Below are 13,195 nucleotides of genomic sequence, written 5' to 3' on the forward strand. Positions count from 1 at the left end.
ACATGGACCTACAATTCAAAAGACATCTGCATTTTCCTGAGCAAATGATGAGGAAAACAACACTGCTGTCAGGTTACTCTCAGTTATCCGTGTTCTAGTGCATCCTATGGGAGTCAAATCACTAGGAAACTGCAGTGGGAATCTGAGCAGGTAACCCCAGGCTTTGTTAGCTATGGCAGCTTACAAAGCCACCCTGACAAAGTGCGGGACAACATAAATCTAGAAAGAAAATGCAAACGTAATTGCTTAGATAACTTAGAAACGTAACTGCATCTTTGGGGTTGGGGATTTAGCTCAGTGGTAGAGCGCTTGCCTAGCAAGCACAAGGCCCTGGGTTCGGTCCCCAGCTCTGGGGAAAAAAAAAAAAAAGAAAGAAAAAAACATAAAATGTGCATCTTCAAGCTAGATATGCTGGCGCAGGCCTACAATCCTCTACTCAGCAAATGAAGGCAGGTGAATCTAGAGTTCAAAGTCATCCTGAGTTACACAGTAGTTACAGACCAGCCTAGGCTGAGGTTAAGAATTTTTCTCAAAATGATACCAGCCCCTAAAACATTTTCTTCCCAAAGAATTTTGTGTTAACCCCAATTGGGAGAAAAGGTTATAATTTGCTTTACATTGATATATGTATGATTTTCTGTATCTATATATCTATATCGTCTCTATTTTGAGAGTAATGGAGCATGTGTAAAATGTCATGTAAATGTGCATCTGGTGTGCAACTACTAATAATACCGACCTAAGACGTGTTTTTCTTCCTCTCTTCTAGGGACTATACCATAAATGTAACAAAAGGACTCAATATTATTATCCTAATGAAATTTTGGTCTAGATTTGAGCTGAATAATATAGCAGTAACCAGCTGAACACGGTTAGGGAATACTAGACATGTAACTGGTCTATATGGAGATATGCTACCCAGGTAAAATTAACTCAACTTCAAGGGCTGAGTATGAATAAGAAAATAAAAAATATTACACTAATAACTTTTATTATACATTTAAAAGATAGTTCATATATATTGGTTCAAATGACTTATTAAAATTGTTTTTTTACACTTTCAAATGTAGTTCACAGGAAATTTAAAATTGTATATATGGTTTGCATTAGATTCTACTCTCAGTGCTGAACAGCAGAGGAACTTTACAGTCACAGGACCCTAATCCAAAATGAATCAGAGTTTGGAAGGCAGGATACCAATATATGCATTTTCAAGGTATTTCTTAAATAATTCCAATAATCCTTAGAACAGAATGCAAGAAAAATATTGAAGCTAGAAAAATTAGCTAAGCTTTTTATAAAGGTGACCAGGCTTATTGTAAATCTTCAGCCATTGTTTAGCTGCCAGGAGAAAGACTCCAAATCCTTGGAGTTTCCCAAGCAGTGGGAGTGTATTTTGTTATTCATGCATCCCATCTGAGCTTATGCTAAGAGGTCATGTGACTGCAGATAGAAGCTAGTCACTAGAAACACCAACTATGTGGTTACAGGGTTATGGCTTTATGCTAACCTGACCTCTGGGGAGGAGAGATTGAGTACATTCATGTGGCCTATGATTTGCTCAATCGTGCCTATGAAATGAAACCTTGATAAAAACCTGACACAAGCTTGTTGGAGTTTCCTGGCTGGTGAACACATTGATGTGCTGAGAATGTGCTGTGCCTTGATTCTGCAGAAGAAGAACAAAGAAGCTGCATCCAAAGCCCTCCCCACTTCCCTCCGTGTTTTATTTGCCTGGTTCTGATCTATATTCTTGATAGTACAACTGATATAAAGCCCAATGGCCCCACTACAGCCCTAGCATTCGAGGACTGAGGCAGAAGGACTGTGAATTAGGGGGCCGGGTGGGGCAGCCTGAGTTACATAGTGAGAGCCTGTTTCAGCAAACAAAAATTTGATAGAACTGCAAATAAATCTGTGAAGTTATTTATTAAACTGAGAAGCTGTAGAGACCACCAGCTCTGTAGTGCACTGGTCAAAAAAGTGGGTGGCCTGGGGCTGTTCCACAGAGGGCTGAGCTCTTACTTACCTGATAGTTTTTGATCAAACCAGATATGGGGAAAATCAAAATAGAATTATAATACATCAGTTGGTATCAGAATATGGTTATAATTCCAAATATATGTATAAGCAAATAAAAAATTTTGTCAAATGTTAAGTCAAGTAGTAAATCTGTAACTTTCTGAATACGTTTTTCTCTGAAATTAAATATATCATTTCTTGATAAAATGTAATCATCTGATCATAAACTACAAAGAGATTTATAGCTTAAAAATTTACACATTTTATAGATTTGTGTGTGTGTGGAGGGCTGTGGGTGTGCATGCATACAAAGCTGGCCTGTCTCTCCTTTCTCAGCTTGGGGTTACAAATGCACACCTTGTACCAGGCTTTAATGTGGGTTCTAAGGATCTAAACTTGGGTCCCCATCTTTGTGTGGTAAGAGCTTTACTGACTAAACCATTTCCCAGCAATGTATATGGCTTTCACAAAGATTATTTATCTGTATTTTACACTTATCTTCACTTGCATAGGTATAGAAATACTACTCTACTAATAGTGATGATATTCCTGCAGCTTTAACATTACACATAGTCAAGGGAAATGTTAGGATCTATAGATTTTACTTCTTTTCACAGCTGGCCTTTATCCATAGGGGTATTTACATTATGGATGTTGAGAGGGATAAGAACATTTTGAAGCCATGTCAGGATAAAACAAGATTTACTACCTTTATGTAGAAAGGTGAACATGGCTTCTAAATGGAACAGTTAAGCATTTCAATTTCCAATTAACTTTTTCCTCCAAACTATAGTCTCAAATTGTAAAAGATATAGCTAGTGCGATGACTCAGAGAATAAAGGCATTTGCCAGCCAACATGGGCTGACTGGGGTTCAACCCCCAGATGTACATGGTGGAAGGAGAGAGCCAACTCCTGACATTAACTCCGGTTAATGTCTGTTGTCTTTACACACACAGACACAGACGCATAAATGTAAAAAGGAAGAAGAGGATGATAGGGTCAGAACGATTCAGAAGACCAGGGGAACAATGTGGAAGGAAGTCAGGAGGGCCGTGCAGGCTGAGTACAAATCACTGCCACAGGAAAGAGGCAAGAGAAAAGCAGGAAGAAAGGAGACGTCTGGAGAATCACAGAGCATTAAGTATAGCATGCAGCTCTCCACAATTATTCAAGGAATGCAGGGAGAGAAAGAAGACCTGATGTGGAGCCCATATGTGCCACAAGTACTTCGCTGCTCGATGAAGGACAACCATTCGTTTCTAGAAAATGAGATTCTGAAATCCATGGAGGCAAAAATGTACTGAGAGATGCTTGCTAAATCAAGGATATATGCTTTTCTCTGCCAGCCACAAGACATTTTTTGAGGTGGAAAAGTGAAAGGATCATCTAAGACAAAGAAGAGGCGTACTTTTCCTGAAGATGCCTCTGTTCATCTGCCGACCTCTGCTGGATCAACAGTGGCATCCAGTGGCCAAAACTCTCAGCACAGACTTCTTTGTCTGCAGAAAGGCTGTATTGCTTTGGGTGAAGTGGCAATTCAGAACAAAACCATTCTGGTGTCTATAACTAAGGATCCCCAAAGACATAGTGGTTTGTAACACCAAGCGACGGACCACGGCAATAAAAAAGAAATGGAGAGGAGCAGGGTATGATTGGCTGTGGTATTTTTATTTCCTGTGGTATTACTAAAAAGAATAAAAATACAGGATGGGATGAACATATGTGTGGCTTGTAATTCTTGGAATTTCATTGCCACAGAATATTTTTAATAAGTATATAAATAAAATATTTTCATTTTATATCCAAAGCAAAGCAAATTTACATATGCACATTTTAAAGGACTTGGGGAAAGAAAAATAATGGGACTAGATGGCCACTTAAATCATTAATTTATATCTAAGAAGTCTGGCTCTCCAGTATGACTTTTTTAAAAAAAGGCTGATGAAATCACAACTGCTAAGTTCGGGTGTCTGTCACAGGGGGCAGAGACTGCTTAGGTGGACTAGCCTGCAGACAGCACGGGCTGAGCTTGCACACAGCGTTGCTGCCTCTTCAACCATTGCCTTATTTTGGAGTGGTAGGGATGGTCTGGCAAGTCAAATGCTCATGGGAGAAAGAAAAGAAGGAATAAAAAGAAGGTAGAAAAGAAAAGAGGGAGGGTGTTCTTTAATTACATATACAAGGGAGAATGAACACGATAACCCTGACCATCTGTCTTAACTAGACCATACTGTATCTCCCCAGATCAAGACATAGGCATCCTCCTTCAGGGTTCATTCAAGTCTGCCCATTTGTGTATCTGCATTTCTTGCTACAAGTATCAGGGAATTGCCATTTAGTACCCCTCTTGACCGTATCTTACTAGGCCACTGCTAGCTCAGGTGCATGTACCAGCTCAACTCACCTGTTTGGATGAGAGGTGGGCAGCATGAACTGAAATTCTACCACACAGGTGCTGTCCTTAAGCTGGCGGTGCTGTACACTGTTGAGCTCATAGGCGATATAAGCCCTTCGAACATACACCTGGTTAAGAAGTAATCCTCAGTAAATACACGTGGAAAACAGAAATGAAGGCAACGGCTGGACCAAGGAAGTCTTGAAAAGACTCATCTGTTATAGAGATGGCAGTTTGCCGTGAGAGGATGCAAGACCCTGAACACAATACCTTGCTTTAATTGTTAATGCTGGGTGTTAATATTTCACCCATGACTCTAACTCTAGCACAATAAAATGAGAACAAGGCAGCACCTGCAGGATTCCCAGGTGCATGGCAAACCTTTCACAGGACCCTGAACACTTCAGGTTTTATCTTTAGCAAAAGTCACCATACGGAATCTTAACTGATTTATTAGCATAAAATTCCCACAGATGATATGAGTAGTGAGAAAAATAAGAGGTGCTTATTCCAGGCTACTTTGGGGAATAAAGAGGGGAAACAGAAAATCACTGCTAAGTTCAGCTTTGTATCTATCCTGGACCCCAGCACCAACCTTACTGCTCCAGGTCAGTACTGAAGCCCTTCTATCCTTGACTCTATGTAAAAGCAGGGAGGCATAGGGTGACATGTACCAACTCCAACTCACTGACGTGACTCAGTCCTTAAAGAAACAGCAACAGACTGCATCTCTGCAAAAGCCAGCAGCCCACCCTCCCACGCTTCAGAGTCAGTTTGCCAAGCACATGCAATGCTACAGGAGGCTCTGTCAGCATGTGAAGCACAGAAGGAGGCGTCTCATTAGACGACATGAAAGCCTGGGAAAAAAAAAAAAAAAAAGAACCAAAAAAAAAAAAAAAAATCCTTTGAAAGCCTGGGAAAACACCAAGATATTTCAAATATCTGATACTTTACATGTTACCCACAGAATACAAATAAAAATTATCTGAGAAAGCTAGCAACAGACTATGTGATGTTCTATTACATGAAATCATTGAAAACACATCTCCCTCCTACTTTCAAAATATATCTACTTGACAATGTTAGGAAAGCATTCAGGGTCTGCAATTTTTGTGTTTAATGAGGTGGTGTTTTGTGGTATGAAAGGAAAGTCTTTGGAGTCAGGCTGACCAAATGCAAACTCCTCTGGTTAATATGTGGTTTTGGGCAAGCCACCTAACCTCACAGTCTCACTTGTTTGTTTTTAACTTTATAAAGCAGCTGTAAGATTGCATGAAAACACAAAGCAGCTACGCCACAGCTCACTAAGCACTACATAACTAAAATCTGGCTCTAGTAACAAAATGGTAAGGTAATATATGCAGATCAATCATACAGCTTTCACTTGCGCTACTGTGAGTCTTAATTCATTATAAGATGGGAAAATTCAAGCACCTGGAAGGAAGAGACTACTGAAAAGCCTGGCAGCTATTTCCCTATTATTTGACCCAGAAGCTGGTGATTAATGCAGATAAAACAGCGGATAAAGCACCTGACTGTAGGATCTAGCATTCCAGAAGGAAAGAGCAAGAACACAGGACTGAACATACATAAAACTCCAGGCCAACCACAGAAAGGCCCTGTGACACACCAGCACTCACCTCCAGAGCCGCCATCCTCACCACCTGGTTGCTGTGGTAAAAAAAGTTTGGGAGGACATCGAAAATAGATGTTTCTGATAGGATGAGTTTCTGGAAGGCAAAAGGATATTGAAGTTCTCAGTGAGATCTAAGGATTCTGCTGGTGAATGCCATACATGAACATAACCGTTTCAGCTCTCCTTCCTGAGCTACTGTGGAGAACATAAACCTGTCAGAATTGTTTAGTGAAATATACCAATAATATGCAATATATGTACGTGCTTATGAGTACTTCCTAAATACTGCCTGATACTCCACTCTCAGAAATCCTAGGTTTGAAAGGTATTGAAAACCCCAACTATCAACTACGAACCACATAATTCCCTCTTTCGCTTCCAAGTTCCCTAGGAGAAAGCCTACAGAAAGTATGAAGCTTCCTTTGGCCGGTCATAACAGTACTCTGGTTTCCCAGTAGGAAAACACAAAGGCACCCCTGAAAAAATGATGTTATTTATAAAATAGTTGAAGTCCTTCATTTGTAGCAAAATTACCCAATAATTTTATAAAATTGGCTTTTTATACAGTGTAATAGTAAGCATTTAAATAAAATTAAAGTTAAATGATATTTAAATAGCTTTGTCTCCAGAAGAGGAACAACCATCTTTATATATGCATCTGATTCAAGCACCAGAAATCAAATAATGTTGCCAATTAATTCTGGTGTAGAATGCTTTCAAAAGATAGAGACTTCAATAAGACACTTCTATCGAAGAAGGCCCATTTGATTTTTAAGGCTAGGCTATGATCCTGCAACATTTTTATGAAAAAAGAAAACACAAACATAAATCATTTTTAAAATTCAAAGGATGAAATTTCATGACACAGAAGTCAAAACTAATCGATTAAATCTTTAACTGAACAATGCTTATGGGAACAAAAGGAATAGGCGTGTGAAGTGGTAGGAAGGGGCTATTATAATACCTGCAGGTTCTCAATGCAAAACTGGTGTCCATACATGTCGATGGCTGATAAGAAGATGGACTCTACTTGGTTATGGCGAAGCTCGTACGATGGCAAATGGGAGGCAATAAGAACCTAGAGCGAAGGCAAGGTGAGAGCCGTAAGTTCCTGAGGGGTGATTATTCTAGGCTCCTCTTAAGCCGCCTGATACAAAAGCAATAAATATAAATCTGTAAATGCAGGCATCAAAGATAAAGCAGAGACCAAGTAAAACAACTTCTAGGTCCTGTAGCATAAAAAGTCAATGCCACCCCATCCTGAACCTCAGTTGCTTCTCACCATGATTTGTGCTGTGGACAATTTCCCATAGGGGTAGGGGGAAGGGAGAACAAACAGCTTCAATCAAGTTCCATCAGTGCATGTGATTTACCTTTGCAAAGCTGCTAGTCCTGGGGACTGCATGACTAGCTGTTAATTGGGAATCAGGTCTGGCAGGGAGCAGCTGTGGGGAAGGAGGATGCAGTGCAGCTAGCCTTTTGCAACTTTGCAGTAGAAGGGGAGGAAAAGCTGCTTTGACAGCCCCAGGTACTCAGCACCAAAGGGAAGGAAGGCATCAGGAGCTAACGCTGATGCATGTGAGGGCCAGAACGTGAAAGCAGTGTCACAAACAAACCGAGTCAGTAGGACCTGAATATCCTCAGCAGGTCACTGAGAGGTTCAATAACTTTGAGGAGTTCAGTGACATGGATACAATTGTAGAGAAAGCAGAAGGTCACTGAGCGGCTTCAAATGCTGTGTCCTTGTCAATGCCCAGGCAATGAAAACACAAAGGGAGTGCCAGCTCTCAGCTTCCCTGCAGAAACCTTTTGGAATGGAAATGAGGACTACAGGGTGAGGCTAACTGGACTTCTCTGGGGCTGTTCCTATTGCTAGTGCCTAAGATTCATGTCATTATCTTTCTGCTTTCCACACTTGATTGTTTTCTATATACTTAGACCTTTTCATCTGTTTCTAAGCTCCCTTTGGGAAGTAAAAAATACTGAGTTCATTTCCTTCCCTCGGGTTCCTTTCCTCCACCTGACCCTGGTTTATGACTATAGTGAGGGCTGTGGAGAAGACAAGGAATGATACCAGTATTTTGTATGTGAGAAATCCAACATTAACCACGTCCTTTGTCTTTAAATAATGCTTTATCACATGAAAACACTGCGAGATCTCTGTGAAGTGCACTGTGTCTAGAACTGCCAAAACTAAGAAAAATATCACTCTTTCAAGATGACCAACAAGATGTTCTTACCTGGCGAGCCCGCAGTGCCACTTTGGCGTTGGTGGTTTTGCTGAGCTGAGTTAGCTCTGTGAGGATGTTTAGCAGCTCATCAGTAAGTGTAGGGTCCCGGCCACACAACTGATCCTAAGTGTTAATGCGAAAAGGAACACATAAACTTATATCACAAAGAACTCTGGTGAGGGAACGTGAGAGAGGGAAAGGAAATAACTCTGCCACTGAGCTACATTTCAGCACTGTTGGCAGCTCTTCAGTCTCCTTTCCCCTTCTCTTGTCCACGAGCCATTTCTGGAAGAATTTCTGTACCATTCTTACCTACTCTCTTTGTCCCTGTGCAGGCCTTCATCACAGAAGTGAAAGCACGGGACTAGTAAGTGTGCTTGAAGCTCTTGCAGAACACCCAACTTTAGTTTTTAGCACCCATGTGGTTCACAACCATCTTTAACTCCAGTTTCTAGGGAATCTGACACCTTCTTTGGACTCCAAGAATATTAGGCATGCATGTAGGCAAAAATACTCACCGACTCACAAAAGCCAAAACTAAACCATGCCATATCACCATCACCACCACCACCACCACCACCACCACCACCACCACCACCATCACCACCACCACCACCAACAACAACAACGGGCTTCTGACCTTTGAAATAGACATGCATTGCCCAAAAACCTTTTCCAAAATCCCTAAAACTTTTCACGTCACAAGCCAAATACTTTTGGACTATTCAACACCACTATGTTAGGAAGAAGGCACCTCAGGATCATATGAGAAAATGATTTCTAACATTAGATTCTTGTACCGCAAACCAATCAGTGGTTTACTTCAATTGTCCATAGTCACAAAACCCATAATTTATATTTAAGGAAGTAAAAGTATTGTTTTTATCCAGCTGAGTAAATAAAAGCTGACATTGAAGTAAAAATCAGTTCAGGATTCTGTTGAACACACAGACGACTACTAAAAGTCTTAACCCACCCATCCTAAGTATAAACAAAGACGAGAAACTAACTCAGTCTCATTCTGTGACCAAGGAATAAGGAGAGACGAGACCATAAAAAGACAGAGGCAAAAAACAGATGCTACAAGCAGATAGAAAGACCAAAATAAGTTTCCCTATCCCAACCCTTTCCCTTTCCTAACATCCTATAATGCATAAACACATTCCTGTCTGGGGAATTTACTTCAATCATCAGAACGGGCCACTAAAATATCTTAAAACATAGACGTGTTCTGGGGAAAATAACAATTCATGAACTTTGCAAATGACTAGACTAAGGTCCAATAGCCCCAAAAGCCAATGTACTGAAATAAAGCCAGTCGCCTCTCTGATTTGCAAAAGTTTTTGATAGTGAATAAGCCCTTTGAAAGCAACTGAGCTCAAGGAAAAACAAAGTTATCCTCTTGCTTAACTACAAACCATCTTCTAACCTATAAAAAGAAAAAAGAACAGAAGATGGGAAAACAGCATCTGATGGGGTGGGCCGAGAGAGAATGTGGAGATTCAGGGAGGATGAAGTAATTATTCTTTCACAACTACAGGTGGACAGCCTTCCTGGGCTCTCCATAACACAGCATAAAACATAGACTTCCTCAGAGGCCAAAATCAAATATAGTTTGGATGAAACTCTATTTGCATTCGTTCTTCTTAACTTACAAGTTTTTCAATATTGTAGCTACAGACGGTTGTAAGTTGATACGTGGTCACCTGAGCCTGGGTCCTGTAGAAGAGCAACAAGTGCTCCTAACTACTGAGGGCCTCCAGCCCCGCAAACGGTATTTTTTTCCATTATCACCATTAAGACTTGGAAAAAAGATTAGCAATAATAAATTATGTGTAGAATAAAATATCAACATTTGTTTGGCCTTGGTCCAGACAGAGTGTTGAGACCCTAAAAGAAGCAATCAGTGTTCTTAAGAACCATTCACGCTAAGTGCCACACGCAGCAGGATGCCAGACACATTCTAAGCTTTCTGTGGGCAACTGGACAGTCCAAGATTACCATCCCGATCTTGTTAATTTTTGTGACAATGCCATTAGAGGGCAACCATGTCAGCAGATCTGTTTCCAAAACAACAAAACAACACAAAAAGAAACCCTAAAACCAATAGAAAAAATAAAATTCATTTAAGTAACCAATCAGTTAACTCTAAGTCATCTGCAGAAATCTGCAGACCAAAGGGAAAACTACTGGTCATCGATGGTCAAGATGGTAAGAGTTATTTCTTGTTTTTATTCTCATCCTAGAGAATAAAATATTCTAAGGAATATTTAGAGTTGCAGAAATAGAATAAACATGCTGGAAATAGCAATCCAGAGCCAAAGTACATAACTAGTTGACAGAAAGCCCAAAGCGTCCAGTATGATGTTAGCATGTTAAGCATTAGGTGCTCTAAGAAAGCCAATTCAAAACAGAAGGAATAAAGCTTTGGATATAGACAGTTACTACTTATCAATCAGCTGAGTAAGGCTTCCTCCCAACACAGATGCCGTAAGTTTATCAATCAATTGCCAAAAGCACCTTTATTCAGTGTGACTATTAGCTTAAAATGTCAATTTGACACAACCTAGAGTCTCCTAGCAAGAGTGTCTCAACAAGGGCTTGTCCACACAGGGCTTGCCTGTGGCCTAACTCTGGGGAACTGTCTGAGGTTAGTTAATGTGGGAAGATCAAGCCTATGGTGGGTGGCACCATTTCCTAGGCAGAGTGTCCTGAACTGTGGAAAAGGGGTGAAATCAAGCTGAGCACAGGCAAGCAAGAGAGCAATACATGCATTTCTCTCTGCTCTTGACTAGATGCGATGTGACTAGCAAGTTCCTGCCTTTACTTCTCCACGATAATGGAATTTGGCCTGGACTTGAAAGCTAAAATAAACTCTTCGTACCCTAAGTTGCTTTTTGTTCAGATGTTCTATTAGAACAGAAATAAAACTGAACATTTATTAAATGACCTTCTGAGAAAGCTTTTTCTTTTTACTTATATACTGGACAGATTACATGTACCCATGATTAAAGAAGGAAGGAAAGAAACTGGTCTGCATTTTATATGCTGTGTCTGAAGCAAATCCCACACAGCATGACTTGTAAAACCATGTTCATGTGGATAAAAGCAAAGCAGTGGAGAAGTCTACTCAACAGAAATTTGCTTAGCAGTCCCTGGAGCAGTTACCACAATGCAACATATGTTAACAACTGCAGAGGACCACAGCACCTCTCCACTGGAGCAACTTGATTTTCTTGACTCCTTCCTTTAGGTTCAGAGGCCCAGAAGTCATCATCTAGCTCAGCAAAGTACACCATCAACATTCCTACTTGTAGGAAGCAGAGATTGGAATGCTGGGCACATAACCATCAATCAAGAGACCAAGGTAAGCAAAGAAAGGTGACCAGAAGAGAATACAAGCTGGGGGAATTGAAATGCTACCATGTCCCAGTGACATCAGTAAAAGACAGTGATACCTGCAGAGAGGAATCCTAACCACTCAGATGCCTCTTACAGGCAACTCTCATTAATGCACATGTGGGGGAGGGGAGCAGCTGGCCGCAATCAAAAAGGAAAATATTCCTGGTATTCAGAAATACTAGATTGAAAAGGGGCACCATCTGAACCTTTCCCTTATCTATGTCACTGCTAGCTGGCCCTGACTCAGTCATATCAATTAATTCCTTAACTCCAAAATCCTCGAGATAAATTGGAAATATCTGGAATAAATATTTGAAAATAAATTAGTGATATACAAGACTATAAATACTATTGTGCTCACTGATTCTTGTTTTGTCTTTTGTTTTTCTTTTAGAGGAAAACAATAAGCGAAGATACTAAAATAAAGAAAACGGGTAACTCCAACTGCCAGTGTACCCCGCCGCCTCCACGCTAGCCATCCAAAGCAGATACCGAGAGCCCGTTTGTTTCTCCAGAGCTCAGCCTGCCAGGAAGAAAGTTGGGCCACAATCTATGCAGGTAAGAAATAATCAGGATGACAAGGTGGGGGTAAAAGCAGCAGCAAGTCAGGGTCCCATTGGCTTCTGCCTGTCCTGACTGGCAAAAGCAGCAAGCAAAGCCTCAAACCAGTTCTCTGACAGGGCCCAACGCCTCTGCAGCACCCCCGTGTAATTACACACTTGAGTGACTGGACTCTGAAGAAAATTGAAGGCCTGAGCTCCGAACAGCTGCCATTTTCTCTCTCCATCACACCAGCGTGATTACTTGAGAAATGAACAGCCCCGGCTCAAAGCTACTCCAGAATTCTCAGAGGAAATATGGCTCCGTGTTCCAATAATGAGATTCTTAAGGCAAGCGTTACTTACAATCACTCCGCAAAAGGAGCGAGCCGAGCCCCTATATCTTACAAATTAGAATTTAAGAAACCCAGCGACAGTCCTGGACGACCATTACTCTTCTGCTGCTCCAAGGATTCTGGGCTTTGGTCTATTTTTAGTGCAGAAAACTGTTAAGTTCTTAAAAAGGTAATCATAATAAGATGAAAAATTTGCCATAATTAGCTTCCTTTAAAGGCAAATTCTAGCCCCATTTTGGTTCGCACTGGCAGATCCTTCTGCCTTCTAATCATTACCCCTTTCTGCCAGAAAGTGTTCACTTCCTCAAAGTGAGAATTAACAATCCTTGCATTAAAATTTGAAAAAGAAAGTAGGATTTCTGAGGGAAATAAACAGCAATAGCTATAGATGATAGAACTCTTTGCAGAAAGCTGTCTCGTGGGAAAGTTAAAACAGTACTCTGTGCCAACATTTCCACCCTTCCCAAAGACCTGGTTCCTCACCAGGCAGCCACTCCAGGGTAGCAAAGGTAATGAACTCTCCCTCTAATGACACGTTTCTTAAAGAGGCTACCTATAAAATGTTATAGCCAATAGAGCCAACCAGCGAGGCAGATGGCTGAAGGAGTGGTA

General features: G+C 40.8%; 1 protein-coding gene across 1 annotated transcript in view; it reads right to left on the minus strand.

Moving 5' to 3' along the window:
- The window catches only part of Acaca (acetyl-CoA carboxylase alpha), a 259,500-nt gene that overhangs the window by 111,456 nt on the left and 134,849 nt on the right, over positions 1-13,195 (minus strand). The window contains exons 26-29 of the mRNA XM_032914502.1: positions 8,296-8,409; positions 7,020-7,133; positions 6,060-6,149; positions 4,429-4,547 (exon numbers count right to left, since the gene is read on the minus strand). Coding sequence (XP_032770393.1) covers positions 4,429-4,547; positions 6,060-6,149; positions 7,020-7,133; positions 8,296-8,409 — 437 coding nt within the window. The remainder of the gene's footprint in view (positions 1-4,428; positions 4,548-6,059; positions 6,150-7,019; positions 7,134-8,295; positions 8,410-13,195) is intronic.

Source organism: Rattus rattus, chromosome 9 (assembly GCF_011064425.1).
Source record: "Rattus rattus isolate New Zealand chromosome 9, Rrattus_CSIRO_v1, whole genome shotgun sequence".
NCBI classification, from domain to species: Eukaryota; Metazoa; Chordata; class Mammalia; order Rodentia; family Muridae; genus Rattus; species Rattus rattus.